Source organism: Montipora foliosa, chromosome 12, assembly GCF_036669935.1.
Source record: "Montipora foliosa isolate CH-2021 chromosome 12, ASM3666993v2, whole genome shotgun sequence".
In the NCBI taxonomy this organism is placed as follows: Eukaryota; Metazoa; Cnidaria; class Anthozoa; order Scleractinia; family Acroporidae; genus Montipora; species Montipora foliosa.
In genome coordinates, this window is record NC_090880.1 from 39,528,527 (window position 1) to 39,554,773 (window position 26,247).

Consider the following 26,247-nt stretch of genomic DNA (forward strand, 5'->3'; position numbering starts at 1 on the left):
TATAGACAAAAAGGCATTTTGGTTATTCATAAAGTTACCTCAATGGGAAAGTTCATTGTTAATCTTGTTAATCTTTTGTTATGGCTAATGCTTGCAAACAAATAAATTATTTCACCTTTTCAATAAATGTACCCCTTAATAAAACTGATATAAACCATGCAAATGAAAGCAAAATGTATTATCTTTCCATTTCACTTTGTTGTCAAAATAAACATTCCCACTATTTGTGTGAAACTCTTGCCACAGTTCAATGTGCCTGAGCTTCAATGAAAATTTAAATTACCATTGAAAGGTCCTGGAAAGAAATAATCCAGAAAACATTTAATGATGAGTGTAATTTGATAGTTTTTTTAACTTTTTTGTTCCAGATAAAATTTAATTCCATTTTGAAAAGAAATTTAAATTCAATTTATCTTGAAATCCCTTTACCTGATATCCAATATCATAACGAGACAAAAAAATACAACAGAACGCAAGGCTAACCTGATCTAAATTTTCGTTTTTACCCCACAACACAGACAAGCACAATGGTCACTGGAATTCTGTCAATACCATCAGTAGAACTGAATGCCAAGTGAATAAAATAAACCCATAATTTACATGTGTCTTTGACATCTTGTAAATGGTCTTTGAACTTGGATAACATAACTTCATCATGTTAATCTCTAACAAGTTGTCAAAGATCTTATTCAAGATATTAATTTATCCGCCAAGAGCCTCACTGACACATTCAATAAACTACGTACTGCCATGAAGCGACAACTCTACAACAGTTAACGTAACCAGAATGGAAAAAAAAAGAGCAGATTCCTCATTCATGGATGGATGCATCTAATTTTTGAACTTCCGAAGGGAGGCCACTCCACATTGTTCACTGGGTCATACTCATGAGAGCATGACAAGTTAATCTGTTTAATGTGATCTTAATTTGTGATACTATAATTGATAGATGACTAGGATAACAACATTTTAGGAATCCACTTTACATGTCTGTTCGGAAAGAATAAGATGATCCCATGAATTTTAATCAATTTTAATTCTTGTAATTCAAAAGGTAGTTTTTTTTAACTCTTTTTTTATGTTTCATTAAAAATTCTAATAGTAAGCAGAATATAATGAATGTAATTCTTGCACAAACAATAGTTATTCAAGAGGTATAAAAAGGCCGAAAACAAAAAAGACTGGTACTTCAAAAAGGCAAACTCCCAAACAATTTTGGACATTTTTACCAAAACCCACCAAATCCAAAATTTTAAACACCTCTCTTTTATTGGTAAAGCCCTTTTCAAGAAATGAAGTACGTTACTGTCACAAAACGAGGAGTTTCACCAAGCTTTCACTCAGAAAGCCACCCAGACTTGCAAGTAAGTTTTTTTTTTGCTTTTTTAAATTGTAACTAGGTAAGTGCTAAAGTTAAAACTGCCAAACCACAACAAAGGAAACTGTTCATCGCTAGTTCACTTCCCTTAACAGTGCTGGAAATAACAGTCGGTCATTGGACATTGTCTGACCAAATTTTGAAAATGTTCGGCCAATTTCACATTATGATCGGACACGATGACCGAACATCTCACCAGCACATCTTGAGTTCTCTTCTTCAAGGTGTTGTCAGTCAATACATTATGTCCGGTCCAATTTGTCAAATGTCTGACCAAAAGGAAGATTTGAAAGGACATATGTCCTGTTCAAAACAGAGAGCCTGAAATTCTGTGTTAAATTTGAGTCATCCCAGTTTTCAAAAATAACAAGATCCTGAGAAAAAAAGATGTTTCCAAAATTCACAATATCCACCACTTCCGTTATAACTGAAGCAAATTATATTAAAGTAACTTAAGTATATCCTACATAAACTTGATGACCGGATGGATTATAGAAACGGAAACAATTATGTATACTAATTCCTATGGGAGCCCCTGTGTTTCTCGTTCACTACTAGGAGAAGTGAGTGACTCATGATATTGTTAACCCTGGGTTCCCTCCTTAACAAATAAAATCACCTGGCATTAGAAAGATCAAAATTATTTGAGGGCCGCTCTTAGGAGAGAAATGGTTGACCAATCAAAACGTGTGAAATGCACATGCACTTGAGTGCTGATTTTAAAAGTCGAAAGGCATTTATATTTAATATCATGCTGCAAAATGGTCTTACAGTATTTCTACACCTTTAACAGGGTTGGTGAGTGACGAACGGAAATATTTTCTCATAGCTTTGCAATTTCCCGTGGTTACAGACAATAATTGAGCACTGGATACAAGGTCAATGCACCACTATAAAAGGTACGAAATTGATGCTCTTAATATCAGAGATGCGAGATTCATCCACATGGATCACCATACCTCTATTAATCACTGGGCTTGAAGTAAAGGCAGTACAAAGTACATGAAACGAATTATCTGACAAGGCCAAACTTAGGAAAACATTTTTAGAGTATCTGGTTAGTTCAACAAGTATAAAGATGAGCACAAGATGCATTTATGCATGTAGACAAGCTATTTATGTCGTCAAGGGAGATACAATGAACAACACAGTTCAAATAGAGGTAAATTATATCTGATGCTGGTCTTTATACTAAACGAACTAAACAGACGTAATAAAAATCTTTGCCAAAGTTCATCCCTTATGGATAATATACACGTCTTGATCTACACGTATACACACTGTACTACCAAAATGTCCCATAATTGTAATATTACAATATTGTAGTAACTGAAGAAAACAGCAAGTTGGAGCAAATTTAATTTGAAATTTCTTAAATTTCCTTGCCTATGAAAAACAATTTCTAGCAACCAATCAGAAAGTTGCCTAAGGGTTAGTTCATTTAAAAAGGAGCTTGAATATATATATACAACTGAATAATTTGTTTGCAAGCTATTGAAAACTGAATTTTACTCTTCAGAAACAACATAGATAAGATAATTGGTCTCATTCAAATCTGTCTTATGTTAAAAAGAAAGCAGAAAAAAATGCTATCGGAATTCCTCCCAGCTGAAACGATTGAATGGGTAAAATAGTAATATGAGTTACTGTTTGGAAAACGTTTTGAAAAATGGCAATTTTTTGGCATTACGGCTCCCATGGATATTCGACGGGATATATTTATTCTTGTTTCCCCGGAAACTTTGAAGTTTTAAAAGTTTCTCTAGGTATTGATTTAAAAGCTCAATTTCTGGTTAAACCTTTGAGCAAAAACATATTGAGCCCATCATTAAGCAAAATATTCCTTCCGACCTTCCGTGAGTTTTTAGCTCATGTTTTAACGATGACACAACCACGGAAAGCTGGACAAACCGACTCGATCGATAGGAGTTAACCCATTATTTTTTTCTCCCAAAAGACGACAAACTAACGCCGTTTTACGGCGAGAATTTTCCCAAAATAATTTCTTTCGATATCAGAGAGGCGAGGTTTCGCTTCTCCAGAGAGAAACAAGGCTTTCACTTTTAAAAACGTGCATTAAATTTGAATTTAGTCGATAAAAACGTCTTTCTATAAAATAACTTTTTTTCTTCGTGTACATTTTTTTCACAGAATTTAGAAATAAAGATCTTACCCCATACAGCTGACCATCTGTTTCTGTCATAGATCCACTAACTGCAAAACTTTCGCGATTAAAAACGCGACATCGTCGTGCGAAAGAGCCGCCAAACGAACAAAGGGATCACCCGAGGGATGTGTCTAGGCTTGCCCGGTATGTTAATCCCTGAGAGGAAAGGGTAATATCATAAAAAGGAAAGGATGAGACTTAATTTGCAGAGATGCGTCTTCATCTCGGATTATTAGATAAAACGCACTATAAAGTTTCGTTATGGATTATAATTGGATATTGGCCGTCCAGGAAGCTAATATTTCATGCCGAATCGACATTTTATTTTGCTCACTCTACCCTTACCCTGTAAGGCTTACTGTTGCGAATTGCCTAACACGCTTTCCCGGAAAGACAGCCCGCTCATGGAGATTCCGTGTTTAATTAGAAATTATTCAGATGAGATCAAAGGTACTTCGCGTCGCCATGATCAAAGTATTAGAACAATAAGGGATGTCGACGCAACATCTTAAGGTCTGTGTAGGTTGGAGACGAGCGGAAATGAAAATTGAGCGCTAAAATGGTGCCCCACGCGCGCCCATGGACGACAGGCTTTGAGCTGTCAAAAATCCAATCCTTGGAAAGGGCTTTTGTTGACGGTCTTATCGCCTAACGATGAAGAGGTAGCTTCTTCTAAAAACATACCCAATTCAAGACTTGAGTGCAAACACCATACCCTATTTCAGACCAAAAGGTTCAAAATCAATACCCTAAGTCAGACCAAAATGGCTAAAAAAGCATACTCTTTGGGGCTGCACATACCAGAACAGAGTCCCTCCCAGGAAGGGTGGGGGAGGGTGGGGGGGAGGGTGGGGAGAGGGGGGGGGGGTGGGGCTTGTTCTCTTCAAAAATTTGCTTGTGTTCCGTTGTTCCCGAAATTACTTTCAAACTTGTTCCCAGCTTTTTGATCCCTAAATTTGTTTATGTTCCCTTGTTCCCTAAGATATTTTGTCATTGTTCCCTTGTTCCCCAAAACCCCTGGGAGGGACTCATGACACAAAATTGATATTCTTGACATCCACCAGTCAAGGAGGCCACATAACACCTTTTTCAGTTCAGTGATACACATGTACCTTCCTTCCTTCCTTCCTTTTTACCGCCGTCCCAACTGGCCTCAAAATTATGATCAGTATCTAAAAGAGGGCAAAACCACAAGAATAGGCAACATGCAGAATCAATGCAGCCATTTCCATGTGCAATGCTCTGTGTTTTGCTTGCCTAATCTTCAAACTGTTTGACCAAGAGGTAAACTGTCTGACTTAACCCGCGTGGATTTTAACTGCAGAATGGACAAGAAATGAAAGTTAGAAAGATCATGGCATTGAGCAGTGGCAAGGAAGCCCGAAAAAAGGCTGGAACAGGATTCACACTTACGGCAAATTTTCTCATCTAACTGCAAAAATCTTTCCAACTTTCACTTTGTGTCCATATTTTACAGTTCAAACATAAGCAGAGATTCCAACCCCCCCCCCTCCCCCCCTCCCGTTTTGGCCGGAAACCTCCCCTTTCCGGAGAATACTTCTGGCCTCCCGGTTTTGCTTAATTCTCTCCCAGTCTTTGAAACTCTTCCTTGCCAAAGAAAGATGCTTTCTTTGTTTAACCAGCCTTTTTAGCAAGATTCTTTGCAGTTTTTCTGTGTTTAATTTGAGCTTGCGTTTGTCAATAAATGAACCCAAATGCTTCACCAAACTCCTGCCCATTTTTATTTTTTAGCTTCTTTCCCCTTGCAAGCAAACATTGTTATCTAAAGATGTGATAGGGACCAATAGGCCTTAGCTTTCACTGCCTGTTAAAAACTCCACCATTTTTCATTGACTGTGATCTTTAAATATTAATAATAATATTTAATACTTTATATTGCGCTTTTTCTATGAAAATACTCAAAAGCGCATTACAATATTATTAAACTAAATTAAAATATATATATATATATTACTCAGTAAAATTACAATATTTACAGTATAAAATTTCCAGAATAATTAATAAAATATAAAATTTTTAAGAATCACAATATTAAATTAAATTAATAAACAATCTAACTAAAAGCCTTTTGAAATAAATATGTTTTAACAGAGCGTTTAAAAGAGTCGATTGATGTTTCCTGTCTTATTGGCAGAGGAAGACTGTTCCATAAGAAGGGGGCAGCTATCGAAAACGCGCGATCTCCCATGGTCTTCTTCGTTCTTAGCCGAGGTCTTTCTAACAATATACCATTATTGTTACGGCGTAGTTGGTAATGTGAAGCCGGTAAGACAGAGAAAGGCAAGAAATATGGCATCTTAGAGGCACATAATTATCTTAAAATTTTTCGCGGGGAACATACCCTGGACCTCCCAAGAGGCTCGGGCCTGCGGTGCTTGGGGGCATGGCTACACCCATTCCTAAAACCTCCCTTTTTACACTTGACAGGGTTGGAATCTCTGCATAAGGAAGGTATTTTTGACAGGTCACAGCTCAGCTTTACAGATCATTGTACCCTTTCCTTAATACTTTAGGCCAAAATAATAGTTTTCAGGCCTATGGTTAGCATTAATAATGGGTTTGGGTTGCTTTAGAATCGTTACAACAGTGACTTGCAAACCTGACCTGTGACCTGTAAAAAATACCTGCCGTCTAATATATGACATTTAATATATTCTAAAATCATTCATTTTCATTCACCTCTTGCAACACATAACTTGAACTCAAACTGACCAGCTCCCAGCTAACTTGATAGCTCATTAAGAAGAATCGCATTTGGTCGTGTGGGTTTGAATTGCATTCAACCCTGTATTGTTCAGGCTGCTTAAATTGCTTAGTTAGCTGCAACGATGATAAAAGAACTATTTCCACAGTGAATAACAAAGTTAACCTTTGCTTGCTACAATTAACTTTGCTTATATAGCCAGCTCATGAGAGTTTTGTTTTAAATAAAGTGAACCACAGGAATTTGTTTCAGGAACAAAGTATTTATTAGACATTTTGACTGCCTTCAGGAACAAAGTATTTATTAGACATTTTGACTGCCTTCAGGTCACAGGCAGAACTCAAAATCAACTTCTGTTACACAAAAGCTTGGTGGCTAAAAGGTTTCTGTAAGCTTGGTAAATGAAGAAAATGTTTCGGTAAATGAAGAAATACTCATTAACGAGAATTAAGAACACATGAATCTTAAGACTAAGCTCTAGCTTAGAATAATATTGCAACATTCTGCAACAACATTTGCTGGGTAGCAATGTTCGTTGTTTGGTTTAACATACTTAGTCTAACAACGGTGGTAAAATGATGGCTCTAAATGATACAACATATTAGCAATGTTCAATGTTTTAACTTTTAGGAAGGTCTTCAAGACCATTTCGTTAACAATATTATGTCAAACCAACATTATCCAGCTGTTAATCTTTCCCTGACAAGCAGAATAAAAGGAACCTCTTTCCGACATAATAATTATTGTTTTAGTATATATACACAGGTGATTATTTCAAAAAAGAGAAAAAAAAACCATTTCAACGCAAAATCATCTTCACTTACAGTGGCAAAACGACTACTGGCAGCCATTTTGTCCATCGAGGTGATTATCGGCTGATAATGAGATAGCGAGCCAACGAGAGCGCGCGATTTTGTATAATCACCTGTGTATTTATACTAATAGTTGGTATTCCTCGACATAAGTGATGTTAAAGATGGGGAGAAGAGCAAGGGGACACTTTAGGGCACGTATAAAAATTGGTATTTACCTCTTACTGACCGAGCAGGAGGTCTGTATGGGAGAATCTTGACCATGGTCTGTACACACGACCGAGGTCAAGATTTTCCCATACCGACTGACTAACTTCGGTTAATAAGATGTTTATAATGGCAAACAAGAACAATTTAATTTGTTTAATGTAACTTGCTTGTACTAACTGACATTTTGCTTGCAAACGGCAATAAGTGGCGATGAGCTGAGCTTAATTCTGCCAAAGTTGACCTTTGCTTCTCATCGTGCTTTTTGGCACTTCCATAAAGAAATATTGGTAGACACCATTCAATAGATAAACGTAAACTCAAAATAAACAATCTTCTACTTGGAACAAAGGCCTAGAATTTGGCCTGTCTATTTTTTCTTTTTTTTTTTCAATGGCACTTAAATTCGCAAACACAACTTAGTATGGCATATACCTATAATAAAAGGAAAAAGACCTGTATCTCTTTCCTTGCATCCGAGTCCTGTTGCACACTTCCACTTTAGTTAATAAATTACTGTATAACCTGACGGTGAAATTCTGCATCAATATTAACTACTTCATATTACCCAGAAAAATCTCAAACTGAGGCCTTGCCGCATTGAGCAACGTCAACAGCTAGGCTGAGGTTTGAGATTTTGCTGTAACAAAGGAACTGTCAAGGTTATTAAGTTGTTTATTACATGGCTAACAGAACAGTTCTAAAAAAGGAAAAAATGATTTGCATAATCCATAATGGGCCTGTGGGAGAATAATGCCCTGGCGCTTAGCTGCTCTTACACAATCAGAGCGCACGTTATAATGGCCAGAAACAAGAGCCATATAATAATAGGCAGCAATAACCTATGAAGTCTTTCTGTTGACCAAAAGCATGGTCCATCCTCTGAGTATTGAAACCTAGCTGTTAACATACGAGACACACTTGATTTTTTTATTGTGCTGTCACTCCAAAATGAACCCCAAAATATCACTTTTCCACTTGATCGTTGCATAAATGCTTGCAAGGCCAAGTTGTTTTGCTGAAACGTACAACAAAACGAAGAAAGTACAAACCAGAGATCTCTTTGAGTACTCAATGTCACTTAAGATATGTCAAAATTAAGGTAGACCTCCAATATTTCATGTTCCATCATCCTTTCTCCCTACTATATATAGGTGAGCGGGAGCTGCTATTTTTATATAATATCCACAAGCTCCACTTCAAAGATAAGCCTGGACTGTGGTGGGATGCTAGTTGCATTGTTAAGGAATTGCATAGTAAAGCAATTACACAGCATGCAGTATGGTAAAAATAATTATACTGATGGAAAGTAACATGTAGGAATATCACCCATGACAAGAAAATTGTATGGTACTTTGAGATTAATTTACCATAAATTTTATGATAGATAAGGCAGTTGGATTTTGAGATTACTTATCGTTGTAGGCCTGATTAGGCTAAAACGTTATTGCTCCTAATCTCAATCTTCATTTTAATCCTAATCTTAGTAAAGTAAAGTCTGCTACGAGCCTAGAAGGCCCATCAGGCCGGCGCTTATCTCCAGTTTCTGTAGCATGAAGCAACTAGGAGTATTTCTACTCACCCCTGGATGGGATAATAATAATAATAATAGTAATAATAATAATAATAATAATAATAATAATAATAATAATAATAATGAACTTTATTTTTCGAGGGTAGCACTTGACAGTATAAAATACTGATCAACTCGTGGGATGCCAGTCCATCGCAGGGTTGTCTCCAGTATTACATTCGCCAGTACTCATTTATACACCTGGGTGGAGAAAGGCACCGCAAGAGTTAAGTGTCTTGCCCAAGAACACAAGACAATGTCCCCGGCCAGGACCAGTGAACCCGTACCACTTGATCCGGAGTCGAGCTCACTAACCATGAGGCCACCACGCCTCCCTAATCGTAATCTCAATTATTAATTAGGAGCAATAATGTTTTAGGCCTAAAACGATATTTAATATCAAAATCCAACCTTTGTCAGTTAGAATTCAATGTAAGGTGGGGTCACACATTGTGTTTCCGTGTTTCGTTACGCTGTTTCGGTGTTTTGTGGTTTAGCAATGTCTCAGTTCAATCCTCGGTGATTTCAACATCTGTTTCGACATTCCTCTGATCCACGTAGCTATTGCTTTAAATACCTGTAAAACATAGGTCCGACAGGGGGCGGGGGTAAAGTGACTTTACCTTTGCCTTTTCGACACCACATTTTCCTTAGGACCTTATAAAACCTGTTGTCCATATTTATCCCAGCCTCAATTTCAGGGTAGTCATTTGAATGTATACATGTAGAAGATATACAAAAAAAGTCCCAAAGTTACCTGATGGTTCTCAAAGAATCCCTCTATTGTAGTGTTGGCCATTAATTTTACAATGGAATTTTTATCTTCCAGTTGTCATGATTAAAGGATACTTTGCATCAATGTTCCCCTTTTTGCCATATCCCCACTCTGGCTCGATAATCAGCTCTGCCTTTTCACCCTTTGACATTACCATCAGAGCTTCATCCCACTTAACACACAAAAATGTAAAATAAAATAAAGTTGTGAATAAAAGCTGCTGAGCAAAGTGCTCAAGATACGACTCTTCTAGTACTGGGATAGCAAAGTAATCAAAAATATATATTCCACACCAACATCTTCAATCATACATTTGGTAGTAGGAAAGAAACTTCTGGGAATGTACAAGTCCAAAGCAAACAGTGCAATCAGGACTGTATGGTTAGAATATAACCTTGTATTATTTAAATTATTTCAAACCGTGAATGTTCACTAGTTTCTTAGATATTGATTGCTTTTGAGAAATTATGGATGATTCATGCCAGGAGTGATTTCATTACAAATTACAAAAACATTTGCACTAAGATTTTTTACATTCAGTGCAACACAATATTATTTCTCCTCCTCCTCCTGAGCTTACCCTGAGTTTCAGATTTTAGAGTAGCTTCATATAGCTACTTATCTCCGAACATTTACCCTCCCAACCATGATACACCACAGAGGACAGGCCACAACACCAGGAACTCCATGCCCTACTGTTGTTTGTGTGGGTTCTTTTATGTCCCCCAGGATTATGAAGTTGTGAGATGGGGCCTGCGGTTTATCATCCCTATCTGAGAAGACTAGAGAGTCAAACCATTTGCAGATGTCGTTACAAAGGCAGCACTTTCTTCTCAGTTATTTTAAGACCCTGAGTGTTGGTCCAGCCGGAGTCGAACTCACAACCTTCTGCATGACAGTTCAGTGCTCAACCACCTGAGCCACCGATGCGTGGTGATTTAAACTCTTTGACTTCCAAGCCAGCCTGAACCAGCCATACTTTATAATTTTACACTGTCTAATGCCAGATGATTTTACTCGTCCATGGGGAACCCCTGGGAGTCAATGGGTTAATGTGAAGATGACTGAAAACATCAGTCAGTTTCATGTCACAAACAACAGTCCTCTCAGGTCATTACACCCACTGGGATGATTGCGATCTAAGTTCTTTAAGGTGATTATGTGATGACTAAGTGTTTTCAGTGCACTTAAAATAAAAATTAAAAAACTTTAGCTGAATACCCCTCTGATGACCAGTCCCTTTCCCACTTGGAAAATGAAAGGCTTTCCTTCCTCCTTGCTTTTCTTCTTACCAGTTCCAGCTAGAGTACAACATCAGGAAAAAAAACAAGGAAATTCATTGAGCAAGGTTCACAAAAATAGCATGAGGCTGCTGGCAAGAATGGCCACTGTTTTCTTCAGTAAGTCAAGTTCTCCTACAAGATTGTTTTTTTCTCATATTATGTCCAAAGGGCCACCAAATTAGCTTGTAAGATACTCTACAAAAACTAATTTTTAAAGGGGCTTTGAACAGTGTTCTGTCATTATTACCATGGCAATGATTTGGACCTAGGAAACACGTTCAAAAAACTGCCTGACAATAGTATTTGACAAATATCATGATGTTGCCCTACTGGAAGGATCAACAATGCTGTAATGTTTTCCATGGGAAACCCACTGTTAGCTGTGGAAAACTCTTTCAAGCCTCCTTTATAACTAAAAGGCCATTGGTGCTCAATCTACTCTGCCACCTACTTATATCACATACAGTGATTCATCTATCAATTTATTCATTTTTGAGATAAAACATTACAAATTTTAAATTTCATTTTATTTTTTGCACCTGCACCAGCCACATTACTGTCAAACACAACTCCACTTTCTAGTTTTCCAGTGTAGAAACATGATACCCTGTCTCCTTTGGATGCAAATGTTGTCCTGTCACCATGTTTCAAAATCTTCTTGGTAAACTTTGGCTCCTGAATAATTCAAATTCATAAAGAATAAAGGCATTAATAATATCATTGATAGTGTTCCCAACAAGAGGTGATGATACAGCAGTATAACAAATAAATACTCTACATAATTTTTATCATAGCAGCAGACAAGGTGTATGTCACCATAGGTTAATGACCTAATAAGCACTCACAGGTCTCCTACAGCTCATTCCTAATTATAACAAAGTACTAGTGATAATAATTATAGAAAAGACATAGGTTAAATAATGACTAATCGTAGAAGCAGTTGGGTTCTATTTAGAGCATCTGAAGGCCACCATCAAAAGAATATATCACTTATCAAGAGGTTTATGATAGTAATTTGCCATTACTGCGATTTTCATAATTCTGCGGAATCTCATCTTGAAGTGCCAAGGGCCAAACTGCATTTTGGCTTCCATCAATCAAAGTAAATCAAGTTTGATGCATGACATAACCAACCAATCAGCATCTAATTGGTTCTCACAGTACATTCATACATTCCAACTCAACGCCAATGGAAGCCAAAACACAGTTTGGTGCTTAGCACTTGAACGTGAGATTCCGCAGTAAAATCAGATTCATCAACTTGTCATTTTGAACCAGACAACCATGAGACACACCTCCTTCTTGGAGTCTTTTGATTCTGAACTTTTCCGTTCTTTTTTCTTTTCTGAGAGGCGCATGGCTGCAGCCTGCTCTGCAGCTTCTTTTAACTCATCTTCAAGGCTGGCTTCAGTTTCTGTGCGGAATTCCTGAAGAATTAAACGATTTAAATGATTTTCCTGCTTGCTAAAAGAAGACAATAATTTTAGTGTTTGTTTCCCTGAATTTCTCCTTTTACAAGTTCAACCACTTTGGTGGACAATCTCCTTCACACGCCATTCTTCGTTGCGTCATGAAAATTGCCTCACTAACAAACCAACAAACTAGAAAAGGAAGCATTCCAAGACACAACAAAAAATGGCTAAGAAGCAGACTACAGTGTATTTGTTGGTCTTTAGGACTCTCAAAATTACATTATGCATAAAATTTATTTTAAAGCTGACTGCTACGTCCATAAACTGCAATAATATTTTTAGATCCAAAAAATACTGGTTGCTCTTGGCTCAGGTTGATAAGAAAATAATAGGGAGCTTAATTAAGTACCTGCGTTTTTGAAACATGGACGGCAACTGGAAGTGAGCTGTTTTCCCTTTTTATTTATCTTTTAGTCACATAACCACATTTATATTGCTAAATATCTTTTCTCCTTTAGAGATGATTAGTTTAAAAAATCTGGGAGACACTACTGTCCTGGCACTTGAAATGTTCTCTTCCGCTTAAGTTCCTCAATATCATCACTACCTTGACTTCAAACAGCTTTTTGTAGCTGTCAATCAAATGATCCTTTTTGCTTGACTTTGCAATGTTGTTGAGTTTACCATTTAGCTTGTGCTCTTTGAGGAACTGATTTAAAAAATAAATAAATAAAAGGATTAGTTTATGCTGTAAGGACAAGGCAGCAGGGCTGGTGCAATGATGAGAGCATGGTGAAAATGGAATGGGATGTATTCCCTGTAGCTTTCACCTTCCCTCCCCACTTGGACACGGGGTAGGTTGAGGCATGCCGGACAGTGGGTGGAGTGGGGGCAGGGCAAACATAAAAAAATGGCACGCGACAATTTTGGAGTTTTGTTTTCCAATAGCGAAAAACATGAACAGGGTATCTTGATCGCAAACCGAACGAACATCTGTTTTCAATATTAAACTTCTTCGAAAGAAGTCTTTCCCTTGTTCCGTTTATCGATAATCTTGCACGCGGTCTATTGTTCCTCTAGCCAGAAAAAAAAAACGTCGTTTTCAAACCACAGTACAAAAACACCATACACGGATTCTCAAAAATCTGTCAAAATCTTAGGAGATGCTTATGGGTACCTCAAACGATGCATGCTCGTGCAAAAACTTGACAATATCCTTCTTAGAAACTTCGTCGCTTTGCAGCTGTGCATCTGTCCAACGCCTTTCAACATCCCCCATTTTGTTTGTGTTTCATCTTCAAGACGAGGCTCAAACTTTGGGGCCTGGGACGAAGAAGAGTTTCGGTTCACCATTTCTTAAATTCTTGACTGTCTTTTGTCCTGTTTCCCACCAAATCGAGAGCTTTGATTCTTCTTAATGCAATCTGCGACGAGTCCTGAATGTGTACCCGTGCTAGAATTCCCAGAAATACCAAATAAAGATGAGTTGGTGGTAAGTGGTGTTTAAAATTTCGTTAACTAGTCATAATTTTTAATTCATCAAAATAATCGTTGTTTACTATCGAAACTTACATAATTTACATTAAAATTTTGATTACTTTGAAGAACTGATATTCCTACAACATCATTTGGGTCGCAATGACAATAATACCCAAATGATGCCAAAGTGGTCTTACAAACACCGACGTCTGTGAGTAGTCATTTTGACAATACCCATCACCTGTGAATCAATAAATTGGTAATTAATCATTTAATTCATCAGTTAATGAATCAGTGTGTCAGTCCATTACTTCCGTCAATCAATCAGTGACACAGCCTATTCACTTGCTAATATAGTCCATAATGTACCCATAAAATGATTCATTCCACAACACGTAAAATTACATATTCCCTATAATGTTGTCAGTGCCACAGACCTTTCGTTGAGTAAAACATGGGTTACAATGAACAATGGTAGTTTCTCATCATCATCATCATCACCATCATCATCATCATTTTATTTGGTAATGCAGGTTACAAATTGGCAGCCGGGAAGGCTGATGTGGACTTGTGTGATTACAGGAAAGCTTCAGTGTCATTTACCAGACCCAGATGTAGGGGATTAAAAATGTTGTTTTAAACAATGTCACCTTTAACCCATTGACCCCTAGGAGTGAGATTTGATCATGTTTACTCTGTCTAACGCCAGACGATTTTACTTGTCAGTGGGGACAGGTTCAGAGGTCACTGGATTAAAATACCTGAACCTCAAAGTATCTGAACGTTATTTTACATTGATGTAAATCTCAGAGATAGTAACTGTTATAAATCTGCTTAACCCATTGACAGCTGAAACCCCCTAGGGCGTGCCCAGTTGACCAGTAAAATCGTATGGGGTTAGACATGGTAAAAGCTGTCAAGTCTCACTCTCAGGGGTTCAATGGGTTATTGAAGCTAACAAGGTTTTTTTAACTTATTGTTTTGCTACATAGGACTGGACGTACTCAAAGAGGAGAGAAATGCAGGTACAGTTAGTTTTGTTATTTCACATACTTGGTTTGTTCCTAGCTGTGTACATCTATTTTATGAAAATTTGATTTTATCAAACCAATTGTTTAAAGTGCCCCTAACCCCAAAATATTTTTTTCGCTAAAACGACTCTTTGCACCTGTTCGAAACGCAATGCGGCCATTTTTTCCTTTTTCTGACAAATCCTGCCTTTCTATAGGCTTCAAAACTTGCAAAAAACCAAGCATCTTTGTTCACGACTGAGTCAGAAGGGGAGTGGGTCTATTCCTGATTTGACATCACAAAGTGATTTACATTTCATTAACTCTTTGTAAACATGCATGCAAAGTAATTTGTGACGTCAAAGCAGGGTATCAGGATTTGTTAGGAAAAGGAAAAAATGGCCTCAATGCGTTTCGCACAGGTGCAAAGATTTCTTTTAGCGAAAAAAAAAAATATTTTGGGGTTAGGGGCACTTTAAAGTACATGTAAATTAACCTCAGTCTGTAAGGAAGATTTATGAGCTGGCATTTCAAGCATTTAGCCTTTGGTCATGGCTGTAATTAACCCTTCCCTCTCACATACATGTACTAACCTCTTACTAACTGAGTGTGAGGGCCATACTGGGGAATATTGGCCCCATGTCATGGTAGTGTGAGGTCCGTACAAAAATGACCGAGTGCCAATATTCCCCATTATGGTCCCAAGCAAGTGAGGTTAGTAAGTTGTTTATCATATGACATCGTTTCTTTGTGCGATCAGTCACTTCTCCATTTGTTGAATGGTCCATACTGTAAAATCCTGACGAATACCGACAATCAGAGTGTTCTATTTAGCCTGAGAATTGCTTGCCATATAATAAAGTGGTTTATTGTATTTCGTCAAGTCATTTGGTAAAACCAAATTTTTGTGTTTCTGTCCCTCCTGATGCAGCAGTACAGTTTCTTTAGAAATTATCCCTTTCATCCATGTACAGTATCTAGTTATGGTCATGCACATTGGAAGTTTGGGGAGCATGATAGAAAGAGGAGAGTGTGCCACGAGCAACTCCAGCCTAAAATGCTCTTCTGACTAAATTATCTCAAGTGCTCCATAACACAATAAATTGCACAGCTAAAAGCAGGAACCACTATTCTTTCTCTAAGGTGGGGACTAAAGGTCATTGCTAAGGGAAAGATTTGGAAATTCTTTACCAGTTTCTTCCACTGACTTTCCAAGTTAAGGTGGCTCAAACCAGTTTCAACACTTTCAAAAGAGACCTTGTTATTACAAGGATTGACACTACAACACTTTATCACGTAACAGCAATGTTATGGTACCATATGAAACATCAATTATTTTTGAACAAGATGCAGCCATTTTTGTGATGTGACAAGTTACCATGGCAACAGGAAACCCTTGCAAAAACACCCTATATTTTGGCTCTAGTTGCTCATATCTGAAAAACGAACTTGGTGACCCCAATTTTTTATTAGATAAAAGTGATCAGCAGGCCAAGATGAAACTCTCTGCACGGTTTAAAAATATTCTGTGGAGCAGATTCAGAGCTACCTTAAATTTTCAATTATTTAAGGTTGCTCTGAATCCACTCCAGGGAATTTTTTAAACTTTGCAGAAAGTTTTATTCAGGTATGCTGATCACATTTCAGAGATATAAAATGGGGGTCACCGAGTTCGTTTTTGAGATATAAGCAGCTAAATCCAAAATATTGGGTGTTTTTGCAGGGCTTTCCTGTCGCCACGGTAACTTTTTACGTCACAAAAATGACTGAATCCTTTTCAGCAATAATCCATGTTTGATATGGTACCATAACATTGCTGTTAAGTGATTTTTAATTCTTCTAATAAGAACGTTTCTTTCAAGTGGTTTCAGCCACCTTACACAAAAGAAATTTGAAGCCAAATTGTATTCATTTGGAACTTTGCAGCTATATTGCATCTGCACTGTAATGGCGATGGCATCTACTACGCAACAATTGTAGTGTTTGAAGGTGTAATGCGCCTATGGGAAGATTGATAAACAAGTTACTTGGCAACATGCCGAAGGACAACTGAAAAATCAGAATCCTAGGCAAGATTTGAAGCTACAACCTCTGTAACACCAGTCAAATGCTGCCCAGAGTTCTTGTAGTGCTGTTATTATGTAGAGCATCTGACGGATGTTGCAGAGGTTATAGGTTCAAATCCTGCCAAGGACTCTGGTTGGGTGATCATCAGGCTGTCATGCAGGAGGTCGCGGGTTTAAACCCTGGCCAGATCAACACTCAGGGTCTTAACATAACTGAGGAGAAAGTGCTGCCTTTGTAATGACATTTGCAAATGTTTAGACTTTCAAGTCTTTTAGGATAAGGACTATAAACTGTAGGCCCCATCTCACAAATATCTTCTATGTTCATAAGTTCTATGTGGGACGTTAAACAATCCACACACTATTCGAAAAGATTAGGGGATTAAGTCCCTGGTATTGTGACTGTCCTGTTCTCTCCAGCAGAAGGTGCCTCCTTGGCAGTGATGTGTCTAAAAGAAGGTTTACGGTGTATGAGGCCACCTAAGCAGAAACAGCCATAAATCAAAAAGAGACTTTGCTGAGTGCTGGAACATGTAGATGTAGATGTAGATGTCATACTTTCACCCATTGTTTAACAACTACTGTAGTTTGACATCTACCATGGTGGCTCCAATGGAATTACGGATAGGGGCAGCACACTTATAATAAGAATGATGTAACTTTAATGTTGTGTATGTTATGGTTCAATTTTGTATTTGGTTCAATTTTTTTCAAACCAGTTCAATTTAGATTTTCCTTTGTTTCAGATTATGATAATGAATACTAGACAAAGGAAAATCTAAATTGAACTGGATTGAAAAAAATTGAACCAAATACAAAATTGAACCATAACATGTATAATATGACCTTTTGCAGATTGAGAAGGGTGTTTTAAGATATGGCCAAAATATCTTCAGAACTCCAAAAAAATATGTGCCTTTTAGGTATTCTTTGTCGTTCCAAATTTTACAGGTCCAATAACATGGTGTATGTGACATCATTATTTTGACAGAGTCAGTTTCATTATTTCTTGCTGTGCTGTTGCTTTCCTGACAGGAAATCGTACCAGGTGTTTATCTGGGTCCATACTCAGCTGCAACAAATAGTGAAGTAAGAAAACTTTCTCATTTTTTAAGAAGATTGCACGTGTCAAATAAAGATTGTTAAAATTTATTGCCTTTGTGACACTGTACCTTGTTTTCTGTGCAGCTGGAGTTTACCTTTAACATCTCAATTTAAGTTTTAGTAGGTCACTTTAAGTGTAATTACAGTGCGTTCACTGAAACTGGGACCACCAAGATAATTTACAGTAACCAACCCAACAATCACTAAAGCATCACTGGTCAACGAACAAGTTGCAATATTTCATTGTTTTGTACCGGACATTAATTTTGTTTTGCTGGATCCGAAAATTTTGGAATCTATTGTTTCAGCTCTTCTCTCAGATTAGTTTTCACTATGTGGGTGAACTGAGTTTCAGTGAATGCATGTAAGTAATTTCAGAACCTACTAGTTACCAAACGTTTTATTCATACATGTATATACAAAAAGGTCAAGTACTTTTACTTTTAAAATACTCCCTTGAAAAGCAGATCCATGTTTTTATATGTTCTCTCCAAGTTTATACAGTATTTTCTGACTGATGTTTTCGTGTTAATTTTTCTTTTGCAGTTAAATGCGTTAAAGCAAGTTGGAATATCTCATGTTGTCTGTATAAGACATGAGCGCGAAGCCCACTATATTCGAGCTAATTTTCCCGAACATTTTAAGTAAGTAGTTGAGTTTAAATTTTAAGGTCTATTTTTAGTACTTAAAATAAGTACCAAGAAATTATTCTTAAGGACGGTGCCTACTAATTCAAAGGTATTTTTGCGCGGTTGTATGGATATGCGAGAAAAGCAGATCTCAACAATTGTTATTAAAATCCGAAAAAGAAAATTGGGGGTAACCACGCATTTTTCAAAGATAATTAATCAACAATAATAGTAAAAAGCTTTAAAATGCAAAGCAATGTATGGTGTTCCTTTCCAAATTAAAGCTTAATTTTCTCTGAAAAATGCATGGCTTCCCCCAATTCTGTAAACCGCACAAAAATATCCCTACATTAGTAAGCACTACCAATAGGAAATCCGGGTATCTGGAGATGTGCAGAACGTATGCACAATAACAGTAGTAGGCACCATCCTTAAGTATGAATTATTTATTTATTTAGTATTCTCAAGTAATAAAGGAGTGCTGACATTTCTACGTCTAGTTCTCTTTAACCCGTTGACCCCTAGGAGTGAGACTTGTATATTTTACTCTGTCCAATGCCAGACAATTTTACTCATTAATGCGTTAATACATGTACACTGTTACAAAAAAACGTTTTATGTGACAGTGCAGAAAGGATAATGTTTAGTTCACAAGAAAAAAATTGAACCAATTCGTTGTTGTAGCCCTCTAGTACTGGATACTTCACCACCTAAGGAAAGTTCATTATCATCACTATTTTTAGCATCATTATCTCTATTGCTTATAATTTTTATCGTTAACATGACATTGTAACTTTTTTAAAATCTTTTTTCAGTTATTTAGTTCTAAATGTGGCAGATTCACCCACAGAGAATATAATCACACATTTTCCAAAGGTATACAGAAATGCTTGCTTTATGGGCTCTTGATAACGTAAAAATGATTTTGGTCTCACTGTTACGGTAGTTGGTTTTGAAAAATTAATTTGTTTAACTTCTTTCTTCATTAGGTTAAAGCCTTTGTCGATGATTGTTTAAACAGTGGAGGTTTGTTCAAAACTTTTCATTGCTGTTGTATTCCATTTAAAATTATTTTAAATGGAAGGTGATTTAAATGTAATGCACAATGCATGCGCAAGGGGGCCAAAGAACATGGCATTTCTGACACTTTGACTCAAACTGACTCAAGAGTTAGACAACTGAAGTAGTCTACAAATTTTATTGGACTTAACTTCACTGTGTAAATCCAAGTTCTCACCATACAGTTTTATGTAAAATTTGTACTTTTGAAACTCAAACTTGTATTTGTTATGTACTTTATTTCTAAAGCTGTTATCTTTTATTAGGAAAGGTACTTTTACATGGAACAGCTGGAATTTCAAGAAGGTTGGCAACAATTCTTCATTCCAATAAATTATTGGTCTAATCTTAACGTTACTTGACATGTAGTAGATAAACTTTATATATTCAGTACTTCTCTGTTGTCGATTTTTTAACTGTATATACATTACCAGTTGGGATGAAAATTAATGAAGTACAGACTGTACTTCTTATAAGAATTGATTTGTATGCTTTTTGAAGGCAGCACAATTTTATGGTCAGGAATTAACAGCAAGAACCACTTGTATATTAATTAATTTTATCCAAAATGAGGTCATGAAAGACTAGAATGATGTGAAGATGCACCAATTTTTAATTAAAAATTAAATTAATTAATGCACTACATTAAATTAATTAAGTTAAATTAAATTAAATTAATTAATGCACGAAATTAAATTAATTAATGCCCCAATTTTTAATTAATTTTATCCAAATTGTGGTCATGAAAGACTAGAATGATGTGTAGATGCACCAGGATCCCTTGTGCTCTTTTACCTTTGGGCTTTTATGGGTTGTAGGATTTTGGTATTTTGCAAGTTTGGGGCATCTGTACTCAGCCGTTTTAGTAAACTGAAAATAAGTTAAGGTTATGGAAAAAAACCAACATCTCCAAATTCCAACTCGATTGGATGGGGGACCTCCCTGAAAACCACTTTCGGGTGAGTGGAGCTTCCTGGGTAAATATCAAAGTTATTATTATCATTATCATTATCATTTCATCATTTTTATTATTATTATTTGCAGTTTATTGAAACGTCTGTTTGCAAACCCAGTACAAAATTTGGGTGCCCAAAAAACATAACCAATTCCTGTTAATCCCTAAAAAAAGAATTACAATCCTGTATCGATATTATATATCCTACATTATTAAATTATAATTATTATTATTGTTATCATTATCATTATCATTATTAAATGGAAACAGGTATCTTGACGGTAGGCTTAATCCAGCTCTAAGAATAATTATGTGAATCTTGGTCAAGTTATTTTAAAGTACCAGTAAACAGAAATAGAAGAGTGTTTCCTCTGGATGCCTGTATTACACTTGAGGAGCCGTTACAGTGCATTGTTATCCTATGAGTTCATTTAATTTCAAGCTGTTGGGGACATTTAGGCAACTCAGACTTGCCTCCCAGTTCCCAGGTTTCCACACTATACCACCCAGGTGATTGATAAACGCAAACGACAAACCACGGTTTGCAGTTAGTCGTTTGTCATTAGAGGTTAGCTTGATTTTGAACTTTTAGCAAGCCAGTCTTGTTATGCACATCGGTTCCGCCATCTTGGATTTGTCATTGCTACAACTGCTCTCAAATCAAGCAGTTCAAATTCTCCCAAACGTATATTTGATCTGCAAAATTGTTCCCAATAGATAGCAAACAGATGTAACAACATGACTGATATGGTCAAACGGGAGGTCTGATTGATCTCTGGCTATAAAACGCTGCCGTAAATCACTTACTGTGTACCACAAAAACGGTGTCTTGAAGGTGAAACTCGAACGGCAGACTGCAAACGTGATGGCAAGGACAAGATTACATGATTTCCCGAGGTTCGCGGTTCGCGGTATTGCCTGAAAAATTCGTTGCTTAAGGTCTTGTGCAAGCTCCACTCTCTAACACAACTTTGTTAAATTTAATAATATTTACAGTACTTACTTAATTTTTCGTCTATCTTCAGTGCCGCATTAATGATTGCTTTTATTATGGAAACATATGGATTAACTTATAGGTAAGTGCTTCTCTAACAGAGGAATGCATATCCAGGGGCTGTTTAATTTCAATAGTCAATAGTCAATGGGTTATTGCTATTGTAGATTAAAGGTCAATATTTTTTCCTCCCCAGAGAAGCATTTCTTTATGTGCAACAGAGACGATTTTGCATTAATCCAAATGAAGGTTTCGTTCAACAACTTATGGTAGGTTGGTTCACGTTTCAAATAGACCACTAGATGATTTGTTTAGCGACAGCCAAATGTTAGAACATTTGTGGTCAATGTTTTTTGAGTGGCGATGCTGGATGTGCTGCTGAAGAGGCGACACTTAAGGTGGTCCAGAGTTTTTGCTATTGCCTACATCTACCTTTCCTGTAATTCTCTTTGTGATATTGAAATGAAAAAAAAAACACTGATATGTATTGAAAGCCCTTGTACGCCATTTCAACCGCACTAACCTCTACATCAATAACATAACAGTTTGTGGCCTTTCCCTACAGCAAGGGAAAAAACACAGGGAGCCACAAAAAAAATGGAACTAAATTTTATTTTTCAAGTCGTCACTCTCAATCCATGTGGAATTAATGAGCGCTTTTTATTCCACTTTTTCAGTACCATATAGCATGGCACCTTATTTTCATAATGTAATTTCAAAACTATCCACAATTCTTCAGTTCACTCTAACGAAGGGCTAACGCTTGAAATATCGTGGACATATCAGCCATCTGACCTTTTTACGCTGCCAGTGCGACGTCTAACAGCTTGTTTGATAAAGACAAATTTTCATGTCTTCCCTCCAAGTACTCTGGTTTTTCTCTGTCATCAAAAAAGAAATCCAACATTTCTGTTTTACTTTGATTTGATTCACACCCTAATTCCCAGATAAATAGAGAATTAATTTGTTCCCAGCTATGTGATCTTAAGACTTAAATGAAGTGAATACAAGTTACTATTTTTTATTCCTTAGTTTGCACTTTTGAGTTTGCTGTTTCAATTTAGTTTTAATCCGTTGATTCCTGGAAGTGAGACTAACGCGAGGCGATTTTACTCGTCAACCTTGGAGCGTTTGAGGAGTGAACGAGTAAAAGCCAACATTAAATTTCTTGTAATATACATTCCTTACAGGAATATGAACCAATATATTTGGCAAATTATCAAGCAAGAACGGCAGGAGAGAGACTAAATCAAGGTATTATCAAATTATCCGTTACTTTAGAGCCTTAAGTCTTTCACGTGTTCAACACTTTTTTGGCTGAAAAAAGTGACATACATCAGTGTACATTACCGCAGCGTGGTGCAACAATGTTGGATCCTTTTGCACAGCTCTCTTCCAACATTGTAGGGGCCACGCACGCGCATTACATATGGTCTCCTAACATGTTGAAAACAAGATGGCAGCCGAATTTTTTTTTAAGTTAACAAAGTCTTATGGGTCGTATCCTTCCCATAATACATTGCACGTCCTTACATCGGTAACGGTCACACTTGAGAGAAATACAGTGTAACACTAGTGTAGACACTACTCAAGTGTCAACTCTCTGGTGTTTTGAATCCTTAGAGGAACGCTGAACAATAAAACTTGATTTTAACACTAGAATTAACTCGCTAATGCGACCGCAACTATTGTTGGGAGTTGTTGCGTCGGTTTTGCACACAACTGCCAACAACATCCAACATCTGCAGAACCAACCATTCCCAACAATGTTGGGAGTTGTTGCGTCAGTTTGCACGGAGGTTAGATCCTTTCTTAGATAGCTGGTGCGACAAACGGTTTTCAGTGCGAGCATTAACGAAATTTACCTCCTTGTATTTTAGGTGGAGTGAAGCGAGCCTTTGAAGATGAATCAAAAGATGACCCAATGGACACCTGACACACGCTTGGTGGTGTGGGACTGCCACATCTGGTATGATAATATCAAGGGACCCCTCCCTCATCATCTTTTTCTTCCCGCCCTGTCCACTGCACTTTTGTCTTTACCATATTTTAAGGCCAAACAAACGCGCAATGGTTGTTGTGAAACTTCTTTTCTGTCTTATATCGTAAATGTAATGTCTTTCGCTAGATGCCACGCACGACTCTTGGTTATTCCCGAAATAACGAACGTTTTCGTCGACTACATTCAACAATCTTACCTTAAATTTACTGTCTTTGGCATTTGTACGCCTGCGCGAAAAGAGCATCCATGAAGGAAACTTTTACATCAACGACCCCGACGGCTTCAGCAATGCTCGATTGTAAGTTTTTGCGATTATTGCATCTCGTTCGCGCCATACAATGTGGACGATGTATCCTAAAAGTAAATTTGCATGCACGGGCGGGATCAGAGTTGTCATCAAAATCTCAAATTTGGTGATTCACGTCGTTGTTGTGCAAAAATTTTACCGCAAAAATGCGTGCTGCACGTGCTGCACGATAATATTTCCTCGTTTAACCAATGATATTGTTCTTTTGCGGCCTTTTTGTTTGACGACCGCGTCGTAGATCTGGAAGTCCCTAATATTGTAACTGCAAGGCCACAAAATGACAGGGGCAGCCAACTAGAATATAGTTCAAAACCACTTAAGCATAGCATTGTTAAACGTATTCTGGTATTTAAATGGTAGATGTGTGCATACTTTTATCCCCTAAAAATTCGGATTTCCTAGCTGGAAGTCTAGTGATCCGAAAATCATAGGTATCAAAAGTTGCCTTTCAGAACATTTCAGCCCGGAAAAAGGCTCCCAAAAATTCTAGGTGACCTTTTTAGGGTAAAAAACCCTTTAAAAATGGGCAATTATACTTTTTTGTAGATGTTCGAGAATCCTAGGACAGGCATGCAAGAAAGAAACTTTACAACAAATGTTCCGAAAATTCTAGATTTCAAATCGTCTTCCGAACAGATGTTTTCCGAAAATTGACGTTGGGTACCCCTGAAAATGACAACAATATCGGTTGAATGGGAAAGAAAATGATATTACACGAGCAGCACGCGTTTCATTACCTAATATGGGGTTGAATAGGCCTTTTGCAACTAACGATCACATGGTACAAAATCCGCCATGCTGGAGGGCAAGCTCATTATTATTCCCCCACTGGGACATTAAAACAAAGGCAAGTCAAGCTTGACCGGCTCAGGTCTCTTTGTTTTAATGTCCCAGTGGGGGAATAATAATGAGCTTGCCCTCCAGCATGGCGGATTTTGTACCATGTGATCGTTAGGTGCAAAAGGCCTATTGTTCACTCTCTGCCTTTGCCAGATATAGGATTGTCCACCTTGAACAAGAGATGGAAGTGATGTTTTTTTATGTTAATGTTGCTGTTGTCGTCGCGAGAACTCCCAAATTCTCGTACACAACCTCCTCTCTATTTATTCAAAGGGTGATACACGCGAAGTGTAAATTCAGTGAAAAAGAGGAAGTTAAAAGAAGAAATTAAAACATGTTTTTTGAAATATTGTCATTTGTTCGTGCTCTCTTGTAGAACTTTGTTGCTTTTGTTTTGTAGAGGACAGAAAAGAAGAAGTGAATATTTCATATGTACGTGCAAAAAAAGATGCCGTCAAACAATCAGCACTAAGGCGATCACTTATAACGCCATGCAAAGACATTTTTGTGACTGAGAGCATTGACGATAGATGACTGAGAATCCTCTAACCACTGTCTTTTTTTCGTTTTTCCAGGAAATAAAGATCATTAGTCTATTGCCTCAAGGCATATTTTCATAACGGCTGTGGATAAAAAACAGTCAATTTGTCGGGGTATACCGTTGTGGAGAATGTCCGAGAAAAGTCGAATGCAGAACAGCTGAGTGGAATATGCGACATTTTCCCGTGGCCAACAAATCTTTCGCTTCGTTGCTTGTTTTTATGCAGACCTGGGGAATGGTTTTATTTAAAATGTGCAATTTTGCACGCTGATCAAACAGAGACAAGATGAAGGAACAATACCTCTGATACTGTCACACGATCTGAATTGAGCAATTACGTATCACACGGAGCTAACCTCTCCAAAGAACATCATTATTTTTAAAGTGCACGCAAACTCAAATATCTTTTGTTCCTAATATAGATCCCCTCATCCAAAGCAAACATACGTCAACGTTGTCAACCAGAATTTCACCTTTTCTGTGCCGTACAAGCCACGTAAACTAGGCAGAACTACAATGTTGGACAAATTAAACATTGAGACCACCCGTCCCCCCAAAATCAGTGATGGGAAAATGGCGCGTTTTGGCCTTCACGCACCTTCATCCTTGATTTGGGGGAGAGGGGGCATTTCTGCTCCATTTTATTTTGTCCAAGATTGTAGCACGAATTTGGACTCATGACCGTGATGTGAGAGGCATGGGTCTATTCTGGAATGTACGTCACAAACTGCTTTACATTCCTGTTTTCAAACAAATTTTGCATTGCAAAGCAGTTTGTGACGTAAAATCGAGACTAGATCCATGCCTCTCACGTCGCGGTCGTGGCTCCAAATTACTGCTTGTTATGATAACTGCGCGCGTCTTGTCCGGCATATAAAAAACGAAATTGTGAGGTAAGAATGGTAAAACATGTTTGCTTTTGGAGGGGA

The 26,247-nt window shown here is 37.3% G+C and overlaps 3 protein-coding genes across 6 annotated transcripts in view; 1 reads left to right on the top strand and 2 right to left on the bottom strand.

The window, feature by feature from the left end:
- The window catches only part of LOC137978842 (E3 ubiquitin-protein ligase pellino homolog 1-like), a 19,911-nt gene extending 16,110 nt beyond the window's left edge, over positions 1–3,801 (bottom strand). The window contains exons 1-2 of one of the 2 annotated variants that reach the window (XM_068825947.1): positions 3,552–3,801; positions 39–90 (exon numbers count right to left, since the gene is read on the bottom strand). In XM_068825947.1, coding sequence (XP_068682048.1) covers positions 39–90; positions 3,552–3,568 — 69 coding nt within the window. In that variant the 5' untranslated portion in view covers positions 3,569–3,801. The remainder of the gene's footprint in view (positions 1–38; positions 91–3,551) is intronic. The other variant, XM_068825948.1, reaches the window with a different exon arrangement.
- LOC137978846 (serine/threonine/tyrosine-interacting protein A-like) lies at positions 2,178–26,198 on the top strand. 3 transcript variants are annotated; one of them, XM_068825955.1, is made up of 12 exons: positions 2,178–2,277; positions 14,804–14,836; positions 17,923–17,976; positions 18,538–18,635; positions 19,436–19,496; positions 19,610–19,646; positions 19,946–19,985; positions 21,660–21,710; positions 21,825–21,897; positions 22,819–22,882; positions 23,509–23,597; positions 25,353–26,198. In XM_068825955.1, the coding sequence occupies exons 2-11, from the start codon at positions 14,831–14,833 to the stop codon at positions 23,562–23,564; spliced, it is 540 nt and encodes a 179-aa protein (XP_068682056.1). In that variant the 5' UTR covers positions 2,178–2,277; positions 14,804–14,830; the 3' UTR covers positions 23,565–23,597; positions 25,353–26,198. The 3 variants fall into 3 exon arrangements, with proteins under 3 accessions (XP_068682056.1, XP_068682054.1, XP_068682055.1); XM_068825953.1 differs by lacking the exon at positions 2,178–2,277 and adding an exon at positions 13,657–13,824; XM_068825954.1 differs by lacking the exons at positions 2,178–2,277; positions 25,353–26,198 and adding an exon at positions 13,657–13,824 and having other exon boundaries at positions 23,509–23,598.
- LOC137978844 (peptidyl-prolyl cis-trans isomerase FKBP3-like) lies at positions 6,513–13,634 on the bottom strand. The gene is made up of 7 exons (XM_068825952.1): positions 13,510–13,634; positions 12,940–13,041; positions 12,216–12,347; positions 11,460–11,595; positions 10,859–10,938; positions 9,712–9,809; positions 6,513–8,518 (listed from the first exon to the last, which is right to left on the bottom strand). The coding sequence occupies exons 1-7, from the start codon at positions 13,609–13,611 to the stop codon at positions 8,464–8,466; spliced, it is 705 nt and encodes a 234-aa protein (XP_068682053.1). The 5' UTR covers positions 13,612–13,634; the 3' UTR covers positions 6,513–8,463.
- Positions 26,199–26,247: the final 49 nt, after the last annotated feature.

Bases quoted from the DNA above. Each gene is read 5' to 3' on its own strand.
- LOC137978844 (XM_068825952.1), bottom strand. From the start codon at position 13,611: ATGGGGGATGTTGAAAGGCGTTGGACAGATGCACAGCTGCAAAGCGAC. The intron at 13,042-13,509 runs GTACCCATAAGC...TTTTTAAATCAG, and splicing joins ACGAGCATGCATCGTTTGAG to TTCCTCAAAGAGCACAAGCT. The intron at 8,519-9,711 runs GTATCCTTTAAT...CAATGCAACTAG, and splicing joins AAGGGGAACATTGATGCAAA to CATCCCACCACAGTCCAGGC.
- LOC137978846 (XM_068825953.1), top strand. From the start codon at position 13,750: ATGCAATCTGCGACGAGTCCTGAATGTGTACCCGTGCTAGAATTCCCA. The intron at 18,636-19,435 runs GTAAGTAGTTGA...ATCTTTTTTCAG, and splicing joins AATTTTCCCGAACATTTTAA to TTATTTAGTTCTAAATGTGG. The intron at 19,986-21,659 runs GTTGGCAACAAT...GTCTATCTTCAG, and splicing joins ACAGCTGGAATTTCAAGAAG to TGCCGCATTAATGATTGCTT.